The following is an 18693-nucleotide window of genomic DNA, read 5'->3' on the forward strand; positions in this document are numbered from 1 at the left end:
CCATTTTTTGTTAGATACAGAATCTTTAAACTGGGTTTAAAATTCATTTTTAATAACATTAAAATCAAAGTTGAGATAAATTTATTTATGAAATGGCGTTGAATGACAAACTTTACATCTTATATAAAAAAAAACATGAGAAATAAATAAATATTATTAACAAAAACGTATAAATAAACAAAATTTATAAATAAAATAAAATAAATTAAAATTATTAACATTAACTATTTTTTACTGTACGATAAGTGAAAATATATTAAAAATTTATGATAATAATTCAATTTTTGTGGGCCCATGACACTCGGGGGTCCAGGGCTTAAGTTCTATTAGTCCCTATGTACTAACAGCAGGCCCCTGACTGTAAGAGTAACAGCACTAAATAGAATGTTCAATTTTTCATTTTAAAATAAGCCTGTCTTCCTCCGTAAACCACGTGCTTTCTGTTAGAGGGAGCTGTCTATAATTTTGTTTATTATGCGGCTGCGCTGTTTATTAGAATAAATACGGTGTATATAAAACGCGAACGCCCAAAACATTTTATTTTATATTTTATCTTCGCTTCAGCTTCTCAATTCATCTGCTATTACTAAAGCCAATAATTTTCCTACGCTTAAAATGAAAATCGCTGCTTTGTTGGTAATTTTATTTATAATATGTTTGATACCAAGTTCAAAGTAAGTATTTATATATGCAAGATAGTTTATATTACAAAGAAGTTTGTTTTAATTTAATGGATTTTTAATTTCAAAGCGGAAGACGAAGACCGGGTAAAGGTAATTATAATTACACCTATTTCATAGATTTGTATAGTGTTTGTTGCTTAATATCGTCTTAATATTCTATTCCATTAACAACTTTTTTCACAACTTGATAGTTCCCCGTAAAGCATGACGGGGTACGTTGTAATTGATAATCCCGCCTTTTGTTCCAGTCAAATATTTTTCCCATCCCCTTTCCCTAGTTAATACATTATGTTTTGATCGAACTCTTCACTTTTCATACTGACCCGACAGGGACAACGTGATGGATCGTGACGATATTTACGCTTCCACCGTTTTCATTCCAGATACGGAACACCAACATCTCTATTACACAGATTACAGTCACGGCTATAGAATTTTTGGTGTACCAAAAATTCTATAGCCGTGAAAAAGATTTTCTTACTATTTTTTCTGTTTAATAGAGCTGTTGGTGTCCTTTTGATTTCTTAAATGTGATAACGCAAATTCTAGATTACAAAAATCTAGCAATGAGTTGCATAACTTTTCAGACAGTTAAACATCCACACTATATTTTTAATTATAATATTTATATTGACACTTAGAGAATTGTGTTCGTTCTCAAAAACTATTCAATCGATTTTGATTAAACTTTGTTATTTTCTATTAATTGCGACGAAATATTAATTGAAACATGCAATAAAAAATGGATTCCATGACTTCGTTTTTGAGATATGAGGTCGTTTCACGAACACGCGCGTCAAAGCGATATCAGTTCTATAGTTTCGCTATAGAGACGAGTTCGTTCTCAAAATTTAATGGGCCGATTTTGATAAAACTTTGCCATTTTCGTTATTTGAGACGAAAAATCCAGACATGTAAGGAGGGTCCACTTAAATTTAAAATTTACGGTTTGAGGGTTTTCGAGTGGAGTTAAACTGACAATGCCCATTTTCCATGATGGACTGAGCGAGCTAGTGGAATTTATTCCTAAGGGTAAAATATAATAACAGCATTCTGTGAGCCTAACGGAAAATAGGCGCGAAAAATGTACAAAATACGAAAACAAAGCAATTGATGAGGATTGCTTTGTTCTTGGATCACTCTCCTTGTCGGCAAGTTTAAGGGTCGTTTCTCTGTATCCTGCCAGTGCAAGGATCGTGTCTCCCGTAGCTGACAGGTACAAGCATCACCTCTTCTCTGCAACAAGTGCCGGAATTGCTTCTTTCTTTCCGGCTCCGTTTCAATTTTATCGCGATAATACAATGTCGCGCGATTTCATAGTATTTTTAATTATTATAAAATTGCAAAAGGGCATTTGAGGGCATTTTTATGAGTTTCATAAAAAAAAAAAAAAAATTGTAAACGTTACTAACAAATAACATCTTCATTAAGTCCGATCCCTGTCGAGATATAACTCGTGCACTCCTTTATACATAATTCCTTTGCGTTTCATCATCAATATTAATTAGCAGCAATGCCCTTGCACACTTACTGCCATGCTAAATTTTGTTTCTTAATCATTACCGCATTTTGAGATATTAAACGAAATAGACGTCAACACGCGCAAGATTTGCAAAAAATTCGGAGATAAAATTTGACACGATTTTAACACTTTCCCTGGTTACGTATACATGACGGCAGAGAAACTAAAAAGCGCATTTGAAAAATATCCCTCTTGGAAAGGATAATTTCACGGATATTTCAATATGATATAGTTCGGCTAAAAATCTTGATATTTTTAATGAGGTTTAACTCAATATCAACGTAACGTAGAAACTTTTGGGTTGGAAAATCAGATAGAGCATCAAAAACTACTACTAGTGGAAACTTGACTAGAATGCCGGATAAATATTTTTTGTTATAATCGCGCTCCTCGTCGAACAAAAATTTTCATCGAGACTGGCTAAGTAGAAATTGCTAAAAGTGAGATCGAAAGCTTTTCAGGAAACGAGATATATGGATAAAACATATACGAAATGTGGCTGCACTGCCTATGATAAATAAACCTAACCAAACGTTTTCTTTATTGTTATTTGTCTTTGCCTCCTTTTCCAACGTTAAGTTTAAAATGAAAATAAACTTTCTTCCGGAAAACAGTGCCAGAGCTATATTTAAGGAGCTATAGTATATAATTGGAGCTGCTGCAACAGAGCGCTGCAACTGCTGTTAGACAAGGAAATCTTCGTTAGTTCGAATTTCAGGGGTCTAAATATTCTCGACTTCGAACTATCCGAGATTTACATATTTCTGTACAATGTGCCTAAGTAACTGAAGTAATTTATTAAGCAAACGGAATACAGTTACTTATACAGAACGCTGTTTTTGTTAATTAATAAATATTAATAATAATAATATAAATAAACTGCAGATAAACAGCACATGTCTAGTGAGAACCTCACAGGTTGCCAGATAGGTTTTATAAAAAGTAAAGCTGAATTGTTCGAAATGTTTCCCAAATTATTTTTAAAGTTGCCCAAAAATAGTCTAGAGCCTAGAGTCCTACCAATCTACTTGTGGCCCAATCTCGCAATCTATAGCCTAGTCATATTTTATGAAATAAGAGAATAAAAGGGTAGTCCATATGTAATGTGACACCCGAAAATATGTTACTGTAAAAGCAAAGTCATGTTGACTGGATTAGGGGTTTTCTTTGTCTATTGTAATTTTGTAGCATGGAGGCAATTCGATCTAAACGAACGAGTTAATAATAATAATAATGATATAATAAAAAATAATCATAAATAATAAATATTATTGATACAATGTATTATGAAATATTTCCATCTGTTTAGAAAGAAAGGCGATAAATGAAGCCACAAACAGACGTTGGATAATATATTAAAAATTGTTAACTTTGACAAACTTCAGTTTTTGGAATTATTGTAGAATTAATAGATAAGAAAATCCTATGAAATGCTTATGATAAATAAACCTAACCCAACGTTTTCTTTAACGTTTATTCTATAATCTCATTGTATTTTTATCGCGTTTTGTATTGCTTATAAAGTATCTGTTTTATATATTGAGAAATATGGAATTTTGCAGTATAAAGTTTTATATTATATTATCTGATTATGGCAGGAAAAAAACCTGGACCTCACCCTGACACAAATAAGCCTCGACCAACTTACCCACCTCGTCCACCCAAAGCCACTCGTCCACCTCGTCCAACCAATGTCACTCACCCAGTACGCCCTCGTCCACCCAATGTTACTCACCCAGTACGCCCTCGTCCACCCAATGTCACTCACCCAGTACGCCCTGGTCCAATAACAAAAGGTTCTGCCAAGCACGAGGTAGAAATTGTCATTAACGATCATCCAAGCTCTTATGATCCTAATGTAGAAAAGTATCCTAAACCTGATGAAATACCAGAAGAAAGCTCGGATTCTCAGCCTACTATTGACGATGATAATGAATCAGGTGAGACAATGATTAATATTAGAGTACATTAGAGAAAGGCCAATTCACTCAAATGTTTAACTGAGTGAATTGGCTTAATATTTTATTACACAAATCAATAAGATCGAATCGTTCTGATTCTTTAATGGTTAATGATAATTTTCGAATGGTACGTTTAATATCGATTTAAACACAAAGTGGAATTTAATACCGAAACTAATCTCTAAGTGCTGGATACACGAACGCTTTTTTATATAAGGTATAACGACGTTCGAGCATACTTGTTAATCCGTGTCGTTGTTTTAAGACAATAACAATGGCATAATTATCTATCATTTCAATATGACTAATGAGACAGCTCACAGTCAACGTCGAGAATAAACATTCATGCCAAATCTTTCTGCTTTTATACTTATTAGATATTACTGATTGTAAAATAATAATTTTTAAATTAATTGAAAAAGAGCAATTTCATATATAAAGATGTATCCTAATGTAGAGATGTATCCTGAACCTGATGAAATAACAGAAGAAAGATCGGAATCTCAGTTTACTACTGACGATAACAATGAATCAAGTGAGACAATGTTTAATATTAAAGTAATTAGAAAAAGGCCAATTCACTTAAATGATTAAAATGCATAACTGAGTGAATTGGCTTAATGTTTTAGGATACAAATTAATAAGATCGAATCGGAAATTTAATGATTAATGTAAGAATCTGGAGACAGGATAATTTTAGTTTAGTAAGAAAAATTTTCAGTATTAAATCGATGTTAAAAACAACACATTTATATAATTTTTGTGAGAAAAGGGAAATCAAACTTCTTTTCTCGAATTACGATTTCTAGTGGCGAGATGGTATCGCACATCTTTCCGACGAACATTTGTCCATATGAGTCAGGACGAATATCCCGTCAGATGATACAAATCCTAAACACCCGATTGGAAGGGAATTTAGAATAAAAAGGGGAGAACTCGCAATTTCGGCACGGACATTTTCCGAAAAGAGGAATTCTACCACAGCTGAAGGTGACCCCCTCAGACTTCTGTCCCGACATGCTCCTCTTACCGCTGTGAGGATCGTCTTCCCGACTTTCATATTACTCGGATCTAGAGCATAGCATAGAGATATTTTACCCAGATTTGTTGTAAACTCTCTCTCAGTATTTAGAGATGTACAGGTACATAGGTTCGATTTAGCGATAGATTATTTCTTCATGTAGTTAATTCTTATATACATTAAACTCTCACTTGTTATCTCTTAACCTGTCTATTCATATTAATTTTTTACGGACATCCCAGCTTACCCACCGCTCTCCCCACTCAAACGCTAAAACCCTCCTATTTAAAGCCATCTACTGATAGAGTGAGCGGATCCTAGCGATTCGACCACTTGAGGGTTAAACACTCACTCGTATTCTCACAGTTAATGATAATTTATAGAATATTCGAATGGCATGTTTAATATCGATTTAAACATAGAGTTTAATTTAATACCAAAACTAATCAATAAGAGCTGGACACACCAACATTTTTTAACAAGGTATAACGACGTTCGAACCTTGTTAATCCGTGTCGTTATTTTAAGACAGAGGTCACCAAACTTTTTTCACAGCGGGCCAGATAGCTGAGAAAACGACGAGCGCGTGCCGCATAACCATTTTGTTCAATACAACCAACATATTTATTTACCAATACACGAACACGATGGCTGCAGCAAGCTCGTAATGGCATTTCTTAGAAACTTCATTGCAGATACTGCGCTCTGATATCCAAAGTCGCAAAACGTCGCCGAATTTTTTATTTCACCGATTTTCCTAAAAATTATATTGTCAGATGCAAAAATTAGATTAGACCACTTCTGGCATTTATACTTACACTTATTTTAATTTTTTATACATAGTTCTACAGACTATAATATTTCCATAGAAATAATTATATTTTACCTCATTTGTTACACAGTGTGGTGGCGGGTCGGATGAACTGACCTCGCGGGCCGTAGTTTCATAACCCCTGTTTTAAGACAACAACAGTGGTATAATTATCCATCATTTCAATATGGCTGATGAGACAGCTCACGGTCAACGTCGAGGATAAATATTAATGCCAAATCTGTCTGTTTTTATACTAATTAGATATTACTGATTGTAAAATAATAATTTTTAGATTAATTGAAAAGGAGCAATTTCATATATAAACATGTAAGAGACGACATACTATACTAGAAGATAGTCATTGTATATAGTGTTTTAAATTTTTCGTAGCGGCAGTTAATCCGTTATCGGAGATGCTCGTATCAATCAATTAGCATTATCTAGAATAATTAAACACATATTGTATATTATTGCTTACTAATATTAAAATTTATTTTATTTAAATTTTTAACAATTTTAAGGAGAACAACAACAATCGGACGATGAAGAACTTGAAAGAGCAAAAAGAAATTTTGACATTTGTAAGGAAATTATACAATTTTGAATTTGAATTAATATAAATTAATGTTAGTATTCAAAGTAAATGAAACATAAAGTAAATTAAACCTGTAAATTATTTTTAATCACTAAAATGTTAAAATAGTTTTTAAATAAAAATTATGACAAGAAATTGATTTGAGATAATAAATTAAGCTCATTAAGTATCCTTTTATTGTAAAATCGAACTAACACGATCTGATTTAATTTATTTTTATCAATTATTTTAGTATTAAAAATGATTTGTATATTATTTTTCGTTTTTACAACATATAAAAAGTTTCAATGTAATAATAACGACTATATTATTATTTATTTTTTAGCGTTTCATTTATCGAAAAATAATAAACGAGGGCAGAAATAAATCGATTCTGCATTAATTCTGAAAAATAGCAATTCATAGAGAGTCAAGAGAATATAAACGTGTTAACATAGAAATGTATTTGGAATAAATGTATTAATTTTCTTTTGTTAAGAAATTTTGTAAATTAATTTATCTTAAATGAATAAAAGTTAGGTTTGGTACGTATATTTATCTGATTGGAAGTTTGTAACGTAACGTTTGTAATGCAACGTACTCGATTGTACGAAACAACACATCCATCATTGCGCTCCATCGATTTTACATTTCTATTTCTAAAGTGATAAGTATTAATTCTGATAATTCAAGAATATTAAACGTTTCTGCAAAAACCAAAATAACAAGAACCAGCCAACACACAGAAAACCAAATTTGGATTTTTATATGACATTTAATCGAATGCATACAAATGCATTACAACGCAATGGTTCATTTTTCAGAATATTGCAGTATCCCAATTTTTTGGATTAGCGACACACTTTGAATTTAAGACGCAATGTAATTTTTAAAATAAAAATGTTTAAAATTTAAAATATATTACGGTTGATTTGTAAAAATTTTGATGATAGGTTAAGGGTTACGTAAACAAAAACTCATAATTTTACAAATGTACGGTGCTATAGAAACAAAAATACTATTTGAATCAATGCACAAAGAGCTCGGTCTCTAAGCTGGTAACCCGCAACGTTTATACAAGCTCCACAGAGTTGGTACGACACCGGTTGGGAAATACTAGTATACTTTATAGAATTAAAATTATTGTGAAAAAAATTTTTAGATACTAAAAGTTATACAAGAGTCAAAAGTTCAGAATACGCATTCCGATTATGAAAACACAATTAAACTGAATAAAGAAATTTTAGGAAATTTTATATTTACAATAAAGATACTCACATGATAACACGAATAATCATTAATCAAACAACAAAAAACACTTATTAAATTGAAATATTACACTTTGTAACAACTATAAAGGTACCTTTTCTCATTATATTGTGTGAGGTATATTGTGAAATATTACATCATTATTAAATAAATAAATATCTAATAATAGTATTTCATGAAATATAATATTACCCCTTACGACTGTAATTTCGCATTTTAATGATAAATCATTTTCTATAAATTAAAGATTTTCATTAAAGATTTTCAGATAACTCGAACGGAAAGAACTATCGTGATTTCCGGTATACTGTATATCCCATAGTGGCTTCTGCTTCCGAAATAATTTTCAAACACAGATAACCCCCGGATTTTTTGCTGGCAATTCTTCTAATTTTTATATATATTTCTCCATTCTTATATATAATTAAGTAAAATTTGATTATTTGATTACATAGGTGAAAACAAAATACAGTGTAACCTCGCTTAACGAGCATCTATTATAACGAGGATTTTGTATAACGAGCAAATCACTTTTTAAATGTTTCGTTTAACGAGAGAAGTTTCGCATAACGAGTGACGAGGAGAAAGAAAGTCCCATATTGTGCGCATGCTTTATCATGCTATTATCTCTGATATTTTTTTGCAAATCGAATTCGCATTCCAGGTTGGTTCATTCTGTGTTAGAAGAAAAGATAATGATGATTCATGCTCCTTAACAATGTATATTGTATAATAATTTTCTTTGGATAAACATTATATGTAAAATACCATATTCACTCGCGTATGAGACGATCTTGCATATAGGAAGAAGTGTAACTTTAAAGATCAAAATAAATAAAATTAAATTTATTAATACAGTTTTAATTTTATTTCGTTTAATTACAAATAAATTATCATCAAATGCACGTATTAAGGCAAACAACCATGTCTTCTTGACGCTATCAACTTTTGTCTACTGGGACTCGCCCTCCGAAGCTTTGTTACAATTCTCCTCTTTTTCCCTATTAGTCCACAAAGCATCGTCCTCTGATCCGTCGAGTGAATTTAAAATGCAGTATTTACTGAATGACTTTGGTATCAGCTCTTGAGGAATGCTTTTCCACGCATCTGATATCCATGTATCAAAACCAAAACATTATAATGCACGTGACAGGAAAAAGTTTATTTTTAATGATTCAGAATGTACAAATATTCACGATAGTTCTTTATTCATTATCGTAAAATACCTATTTAACAAATGTAAAATAGCTATATTTATAATCACTGCTAAGTGACCAGCTATTTTCGAATCATCTCTTTAAAAGTGACATTCACCTTGACCTCGATAGCACTCTGTTATAATGACAGCATGAACTATATATGGTTCACAAAAATTATTGCAAAAACACAAAGGATCCTTCGCTCGCACGTATAGGACGACCTGCGTTTTTGAAGCAGTGAAAAATGAATAAAAACCTCGTCTTATAAGCGAGTAAATACGGTATTTGAGTATTTTTCGGCATGGAACGCATTATCATATTTTACATTAATTTCTATGAGAAAAATTGTTTCGCTTAACGAGTGTTTTACGTCACGAGTAAGGTTCTGGAACGAATTATGCACGTTAAGCGAGGTTTCACTGTACTTATTATATATTAAAGAAACAAAATATTTTTCTTTCGTTAGCAAGTATGAATATAAATGCAAAAAAAAATTTAAGTACATGTTTTAAATAAAACATTTTTATGTTTTAGAGAATTTTTATTCTTACGAGCATTCAAAATGAAAAAAAAAGAAAGAATGAAAGAAAGAAAATAATACTTATACATTAAGACATGAAGTAATGTTTAACATTATGTTACTAGGACACGCACGACTTTGTCGTATCGCGATAGAATTGAGCCAGAGCCGAAAAGAAAGAAGCGAAACCTGAACTTGTTAGGCACAGAAGAGGCGATCCTTGTACCTGACGGACGTGGACAAGTCAACTTTTTATTTTCCGCTATAAAAAAAGCTTATTCTTGTACCTGCCAACCACGGAGATGATTCTTGTAACTACCGACAATGGAAGACACTGCCGGCCGAATGGCCGAGTGGCTACGGTGGCAGCCTACTGCTCTGAAGGACCAGGGGACCTATTCTGAGCTCTTCTCATAACTCAACGAGAGCGATACGCGGAACATTCCATAAGTCCCCTTAGCAAAAGGCAGTTAACGAACCTTACACAAATCGTTATTCTGTGCTCCACGTTAAGTGGGTTTCGCTACAGGTAGTCGGTCGAGGTGCGTTTGGGTTTCTTGTAGGCTTGACCTAATCCACTATGGATATGGAAAAATGCCCTCTCAGTCCCAGAGGACATAAAGAGTAGAAAATGAATAAAAAATGTGTTTAAGCATCACAATGTGAAATGGGATTTTCATATATTTATTCAATATTTAATTAGTGTAATTTAAATTATTTATAATTTAAAATTTGATTGAGTACGGTATTAAAATGCTTTTAAACAAATTAAAATTTCTTTTTTTTATTTCAAAAAAAAAAAAAATAATATTAATAATAAATAAAACCATAAAAAGTTGGCAACCTGATTTTAAATTATATTTCCTTTTTATTTTTAAAAGTTTTTAGTATTTTATTAAGAAATGGATAAAATTACACTTGAAATTTAGCTCTTTGTTTTCTTATTAACATTTCAGTTTAAATTATTAACGTTTCCGAAGATATTAATAAGCAAATGAAAGAAATCGACGTGTTAGATGCGGTCCTGTAATGTTTCAAGATGGACGAACTGATTGCAAGTGTGACTTTGTATAAACCAAGAAATGTCTTATTACACGGTTATATTGGACCTTTTATTCTTCTCTATTTCTCTTGGTTATATTTATGGGTATCTATTTACGGTGTGCAAGAGTATTACGAAGCTGGACTGATTGTTTTCTCATTCATCGGTTTCCTGCAGATTCTGGCATGTTTATTCTGTCATTGGTCTGTCAATATAAAATCTCTATTTTGCTGTAATAAGGTTAGTATATAATGAAAATAATGCTAAAAGTTTACTGATAAAAATAACTTTACTTTAATGTTCTTTCCATAAACATTCATTCATTATAATATGTTATGAAATGGCAATTTGATCATTCATTCACCTTTGGATCATTTTCAAGTTTTTGAATTTTAAGCAAGCTGTTAAATTTATTTACAATTCGTCATGATTGAGTCTCGTTTCATTACTCAAAAAGATGCCTAAGTTAAAATTTTTCTTTTATTCCATATCTAAATTATTTTATTTAACCATAAACTTTATTTTAATCTTCCTCTATATATGGAAATAAAACTCAAGTTTGAATTGACTTGAAGCATATTATTTGTATTATTATTATGCTCAATAATTACAGTAATTAAAATCATCAAAACTATAATTTCTTATTTTGAGTCTTTAGAGGTATTTATAACAAATTAATTTAAATAAATTCTTCCAGACCATATACCATATGTTATATAAAAATTTTAGGTAATATGTTTTGTTTACCTATCACAGCCTAGAAAAATTTAGAAGAAAACAATATTTTTTCACCGTATAATCATTGTTTATAAATCTAATTAAAATGTTGAATTTAAAAACTAAAATTCATCATCATAGAGGTTTTTTGATTCGGTTCTGGAACTTAATAATGTTGACAGCCAGATAGCTGAGATGATGACACAATTAGCCTACCATTCTGGGGACTGGGATCAAATCCAGGCAAGCATTTAGGAATTATTCACGGGCAATAAATCCTGGATATGTTGGGCTGTATATCTCACCACTCAGCTGTTATCATTATGGGACTTGCCAGACCTACGATGCTGCAATACAATAATTTGTAATACAAGTACAATCATTTGTATTAAATGCAGTACAAATATATATATATAAAGTTTTTCAAATATAATAAATGCATAATTGGTACTATTCTATAGAACTGTATTAGCATTTCTTTCTAAGTTTGAATAGAGATTGTAGTGATGGTGAAATGGATTAATTGATCAATGTATATGACATTATATTTAAAAATTTGTTTCTGTGATAAATCAAGTCCTAAGCTTGCACTTTAAAGTTATATTTGTTAGTTTCCATGAAAGTTAAGAACAGGATGGCAGTTATTGCTTTATGTTTAAGTTTGATGATATGGTATTTCTTTAATTTATAAGTGCTTCCAGAATTCAAAAAATAAAATTTATTACAAGTTTTTATATAAACTAAGTACTAGGGTAGATGTACCAGTTTTGGCCAGAAAACAAATTTAACTTAAAAATATAATCACAAATGAAACAAACTTTTATTGTTAACTGTGTGAACAGTTAACAATAAAAGTTTGTTTCATTAGACAGATTTGAATATGTGGTGATTATATTTTTAAGTTAAATTTGTTTTCTGGCCAGAACTGGTACACTGGTCAAAACTGGTACATCTATCCTATATGTAGAAGTACTTAGGTACTGTACAAGATCAGTTGATGTTACACTGTGAATGTATGGATATATAAATTGAGATTATTATTGATTAAATTTGAAAAGTAGTTATATAAAATGTACAGTTTATTACAAAATTGAAAGTTTTTATTTTTATAGATATCTTTATATTTACAAGTATTAAAGTATAAAAAAAATGTTTATATTTACACATATTAATGTATAAATATTTAAAAAATTATTATTATTTTTCTTTTATCGATAAATATTTATTGATTACAATATTAATCCTTCCTGTATGATTTCATTTATGATTAGTTTTAATTATTTAATGTATAATTGGAAGTAAAAAAAAAATGTTATACATACATGAATCATTCTCAGATTCTTTTTCAACTTTAAAATTGTTCAGAAATGCAATGTTGTGAAATTTTCACAACATTGTGTTTCTGATATATGATCTATAAGAATAGCTAGATCAAAGTGTAGATTTACAAAATTTCCTTTTGAGATTTAGGGGATACTATAGATTACCATCTATGGAATTTCGAGTCTTTGGGTATATATCTGAACTCAGGAGACCGAGACGAGTTCAACGATAACCTACTTTTGGACCGGAGATGAAAAATAAAAAAGTCATCATACTTTTTTCCAGCGATCGTGCGATGATAGGGAGTTGCGTTGCTCTCTCTGCTAAGTTGGTCTCACTATCGCGATCAGGAGTCGCGTCGCTTGCCATTAAAATTGCCTTTAGTAGACGTTTTCCCCCCTTTTTTTTACTTTGTTCAAGAACTACCGTGAATCAATAACTAGTGACGTTTAGCACATGGCGGCCTGCCGGCAGCTCCCCTCCGGGAGGTCAGTCAGGAGCACGAACAGTGGGAACGGCCGCCATGTTCACTGCCATAAGTAACATTAACCGAAATGGCGATTGCGCGATGATCGGAAGTCGCGTTGCTTTCTCCACTCTCGTATTGCGTGTTTAACCCTCCTGGAGATGACCGTAGTCTGACGTCATGGTTTGCAGACTTTATCGCAAGATGGCAGTACTAGCAACTATGGTGCTGTCTTCGTGAAAGCATTAAAAATGTATAACAACTTTTTTATTTTTCGTCTCCGGTCCAAAAATAGGGTACCGTTGAACTCGTCTCGGTCCCGAGTTTAAATATATAATCAAAGTTCTGAAATTCCATAGGTGGTAATCTATAGTACACCCGAGATTTTTTTAAAAACAAGTTGGAACAAGAAAATCTATATTTGTTTGGAACTCCTGCTCTTGTATATTTCTTGTACTGATCGATTGGAAAAAGAAAATGTGCATTGTAAGGAATTGAATGTATCTGTAAAGCGTGTGTGTTGCTGAGATAGAATTATTTTATCATTAATTGACTATCTTTCCAATTAATTGTGACATAAATTTACATTTTATATTCAATATTTACATTCTTTTTGCCTTGAATCAACTTGTAGACCAAATGTGCATTTTCTGTAACAATTATCTTTTTCATATTAAAACTAAGAAATTTCATTAAACAGCATTATTCATTTACAATTAGATCTAGGTATATGTTGATATATCTAGTTCATTTATAACTTGTATATGTAAGATGTAATATTAATTAATTACTAGAAATATTTACTTATTTATTTATTTACTACATCTGGAAATGTCAGAGATGATTCTATTACATACATAACAAGAAATAAAAGATCCCCAATAAAATATTAACAAAGTATAAAAGACATAATAAAAATTATAAACATAGAAAAACAACAATTACATTATGTGTTATACAAAATGGATTTACACTTAATTTTAAAAAAGTTAAAATCACAATATAGATACTGTTCCACAGGCTATGTGAGAGGCTATTTGGTAAAAAAAAATCTTTGTGAGAGAGAAAAGCGAAAGTATGGGATGAAGAAGCATGATGTATTGCAGGTTCTTACTGTTGAAATGCAGAGACCTAACCAGTACTTTAAGATTTGACCATTGAAATATTTAAAACAGAGAATGTGATCAAAGTATTTTAAGCAATCTGTAAGATTAGGGAGACCAAGTCAAACTCTTCCTACATTGTGGTTATCAGTATAGGGTAGGTTGCAGAATTTATATATTAGTAAATAAACTTTATCTAATTCAGATTGTACTTTATGAAACAAGTAAGGGGCAGCCATTGCCCAGACATGTAAACAGTAGTCAACTATTGATTGAAAATTAGTAAAGAAAATTGTTCTGAGTATGGATTTTGAAGAAATATTTTTACAAAAATGCCAGATGAAGCCACGTCTAATGGCAAGTGATATGTTTGTGAAAGATTAATTTTTTGTCAAATATGATACCAAGGTCACGATAGACTGAACATAATTTATTTTAGTGGAGTCAATATATATTCAAGGGAAAAGCGCACACTAACAGTTTTATGAATATTGATTTTTAGATTATAACTGTTAAATGTGGAACATAAAGAATTGATATTAGCTTGAAGGAAGGAGGGATCATTGGATAAAATTTTAATGTCATTGGCATGTTCAGTTATTTTAGAGTATGGATTGATTAGTAATTTATCTATGTAAGCTGAGAAAAAAAAGCATGCTTAATACAGAACCCTGTGGTATGTTGCAGATAGGGGAGAAAGGCAGAAATTCAAAATCACCAAATAAAACATAAATGTAATGTTTAAATGAGCTTTTTAAATATTTTGTTTGCAATTCATTTTGCCATTTATATTCTTCTTTGAGTTTTATACAGAGCAAAGGAACAAATCAAAAAATGACTAATGTCATTTTTATGTGAAATGTTTCATTTTTACTCAATTGAACAGAAATACATATTTTTGTAAATGTAGTTTTTTTATCCTTAATGATATTTGTCTTAACTACTATATTTATATTATGCTTTGCACAAATGTCTAAGTATGACTGTTATTTCAATTAATGCAAAATAAACAATAATGTTTAACTTTTTAATTTTAAGCCATTAATGATTTATCTATCTATATTCGGTTTATGGCGTCTGATGCCTTCCAACCCTAACTTTACTCCATCATACCAAGTTTGTCTGGGTTTTTGTCTTTTTCTTTTTTTGTGGAATGTATTCCATTGACATTTTCAGGAATCTCTCATGACTCATTCTTTTCACATGTCCAAACCAAATAAGTTGTTTCCTCTATTTCTTCCAAAACCATCTCCTTCAATCCCATTTCATTAGTTATTCTTTCTCTTTTTGAGATTCTGTACGATCTTCTCAATGCATCCATTTCAACTGTTGTTACTTTTCTCTTCTCTTCCCCTGCCATTCTCCATGCCTCCACCCCATATAATGCTTTTAACAATAGCATTATATATTCTTCTTTTTCTTAATCTAGTTATTTCTCCACTCCACCATATTCCATTTAATCTTTTGATTGCTCTCTTATCTTGTGCTAATCTTGTAAGGACGTATTTGGTTTCCTGGCTTGTGCATCTTGGCAAATGCAAAAATTCTTGGTGTTTTTGGTGCTTGGACCGTGGAGCTATGCATATGTAAAAGCCTTGCTATCTTGGAGGTGAATCTCTTAACTTTGTTGTACTGATTCTAAAAAGTTGATGGGTGCCAACTGGCATTCTGTGGTTGTAACATATTCTCATAATTTCTCATTTTAGGTAAATCGTTTGAGTAACACCACTCCTTTTGATTTATCCTTTGGATTTATTTTCATCAAAACAATGTTATTATGTTCCAACCATTGGTGTGGTTTGTTAGTAAAATGCTTTTACTAGTAAAAATTTTTTTTTGCTGTATTTTTAAAGGTGTTTTTTTCTTATTGTCATGTGACATCTATGTAATAGTAGGTATATAAAAACATGTGCATATTCGAATGCAACGTTCTGTCAAAATTTCAAAGCAATCGGTGAAGAACTTTCGGAGATTTAAGATTTTGAACAAACGAACATTTACATTTTTATTTATATAGATTATAGTATAACCCTGATTAACTGAGATTTACATTATCTGAGGTGAATCTTTAAATGAATATACTGTACTACTATTCATATAATTTATATAATTTTTTCTAAAATTATTATTAAACTTTTTGAAACTGAATTAATATTAAAAATACTGTAATACTGATGTTAAAATTTTTAAAAACACTTTTAAAAATCCAATAGGTACAGCAAACAAGCAGCAAATTAAATATGTGCAAGTTAGAAGTTGCATTTCTACCTTGGTTTCTATTGGATTTACTGCTTGTTGTTATTACGGGATTGTTGTCATTAATGGTTGAGTAGTTGAGACTTGTACCTCAGCCTTGTACTTGTTTCTGCACTTGCATTTTTACAGTGTTGAACATTTCTTTTAATTTTCTCATTTTTCACTTCTCATGTTTGATATTCAATAATTTTCACTCTCTCTTTAATTAGATGTCAGTGATTTACATACATCCTTATTGACACACACAGATTCTTTTTCAACTTGGAAATTGTGTTCTATTTCACAACAAACATCAACTTTTTATTTTTATTTTTAGTTTTTAGACTTGATTTGAGTTCATTGTAACCACAAACTCCAAACAAGGAGATTGACTCAGTGATAAAATACTACATTTATTAAGAGAGATTTAGAATATCAACTTTATTATATTTCACATGTCTGTATCAATAACAGATAGTATCTGCCAGAAAGTTTTGAAAATTAGGTTTTAACCTTCCAATAAAACCACAGTTGTCCTTACAAAGAATACTATATATTGAAAGAGATTGTTTATCTACTTTAGAAAAATCAGGCATTTACTTAGTTCCCTTACAAGATGAAAACAGTGGTGCAATGATGATTTATATCAGGGATGCAACAAGAAAATTACAAAGCCAACAATAGAGTACTGCCAAATATCAGTTATGGTAGCTGTCTTTTTCCTGTTCTGTAAATGTATGTCTCTTTAAATTGAATTAAAAATTAATTTTGGTAGACTATCCACACAGCTTTCAGGTTAGGTACTTCTTTTATTTTTACAGAAATTTTATCAGCATGTGCTGGTGAAAAATATAAAAGTTGGTGTACCCTAGAGCAGTGATTCTCAACCTTTTTTTCGTCACGGTACACTTCTAATAATTTTAAAATTTGGCAGCGCACACAGTTACTTCGATAAGTCCGCAGGTTGCCATAACAGTGATTTTTAAACGCAGTTGGTTATTTAGGTCACATTGTCTAAACGCTTTGGTAACTACCGGCAACACTGGTTACAATTTCCAAATGCGCCTTAGGAAGGTAGAACCTATTGAACTACTTGTCTGACGTCGCTTATGTACGAGTATTCTCAGTGGCGGCACATTTCAAAAATCTCGTGGCACTTTAGTGTGCCGTGGCACAGTGGTTGAGAATCACTGCCCTAGAGGATATACATGTCAAATGGAAATAATTTCATTTCAATGTTATCTGTTATATGTACTGTATAAGTGTAACAAAAATTAAGAAAGCAGTAACACCTTCTTTGTATTGCACTGAGGAGGGGCTTAGTGATTTAGATAAGCCCGAAATGCATATGAAACAATAAAAGAAGTACCTAACCTGAAAGCCGTGTGGATAGTCTATTGAAATTAATTTTTAATTGATTAAAGAGACATACATTTACAGAATAGAGTATTGAGATGACATTTGTAATAATAAACTTTCTGTAGAAATATCTAGGAGGGTACTTGGTGTCCTTATGGAATGAGTCTTGCTTCATTGTACAGTGTGTGGACTGTAACTAGTTATTTATCTGGGAAGTATTTATTGAGAAAATACTCTTGTAATAGACCCACCCTAGAGTTCCTAAAAATATAGGCGTTGCTATTAAATAATTTAAAAAATTAATTCCTGGCTGAGAATAATTTTGTTCTGTTTGATGTTAACATTAAATTTAAGATTTTATATCAATGTTCTAAAATTTATTTCTTTTCACCTGAAGATGACATTCTATAAATGTTGAAAGTATTTGCGTGCTTGGTTTTGTGTGTTTTAATTAATAAAGTTTATTAATGCCAATAGACAGTAGTCTTAATTTTTATCTGTTAAGAGAGTATACATTTAAGAGAAGTTAATTGTAATGAGGTTATATACTTTTTTATACTGTATCATGAAAATTGCTTATTTATAAAGAAGTCTCTATTAAGAGAGGTTTCACTGTACTGTTCTTCTAAAATTCATGATTAATATTTTAAAAATTCAGTTTTATTTATTCATTTACTTTAATGTAAATGAGATAAATTTATTAAATTGATTTTATTGTAATATTAATCTAAAGAATTTTATTCTTTATTAAAAAATTTAGGTTATTGATCCAAAGAAAGCTGTATTAGTCAAAGTGAAACCAACTCCAAATAATGGATCTGCTGAATTGGTTAAACTTCATCATTCAAAAGTAAGTTTAGTAATGTTTCAAAACATAACAAATTA

General features: G+C 30.9%; 1 protein-coding gene across 1 annotated transcript in view; it reads left to right on the plus strand.

Annotated features, from left to right (window-relative positions):
- Window positions 1-10406: 10406 nt before the first annotated feature.
- LOC136978186 (endoplasmic reticulum transmembrane helix translocase) overlaps window positions 10407-18693 on the plus strand; it is a 55339-nt gene continuing 47052 nt past the window's right edge. The window contains exons 1-2 of the mRNA XM_067273833.1: window positions 10407-10845; window positions 18569-18658. Of these exons, the coding sequence (XP_067129934.1) occupies window positions 10603-10845; window positions 18569-18658 (333 nt within the window). The 5' untranslated portion in view covers window positions 10407-10602. The remainder of the gene's footprint in view (window positions 10846-18568; window positions 18659-18693) is intronic.

This window comes from Centruroides vittatus, unplaced genomic scaffold (genome assembly GCF_030686945.1).
Source record: "Centruroides vittatus isolate TY-2023 unplaced genomic scaffold, ASM3068694v2 contig_5, whole genome shotgun sequence".
NCBI lineage: Eukaryota > Metazoa > Arthropoda > Arachnida > Scorpiones > Buthidae > Centruroides > Centruroides vittatus.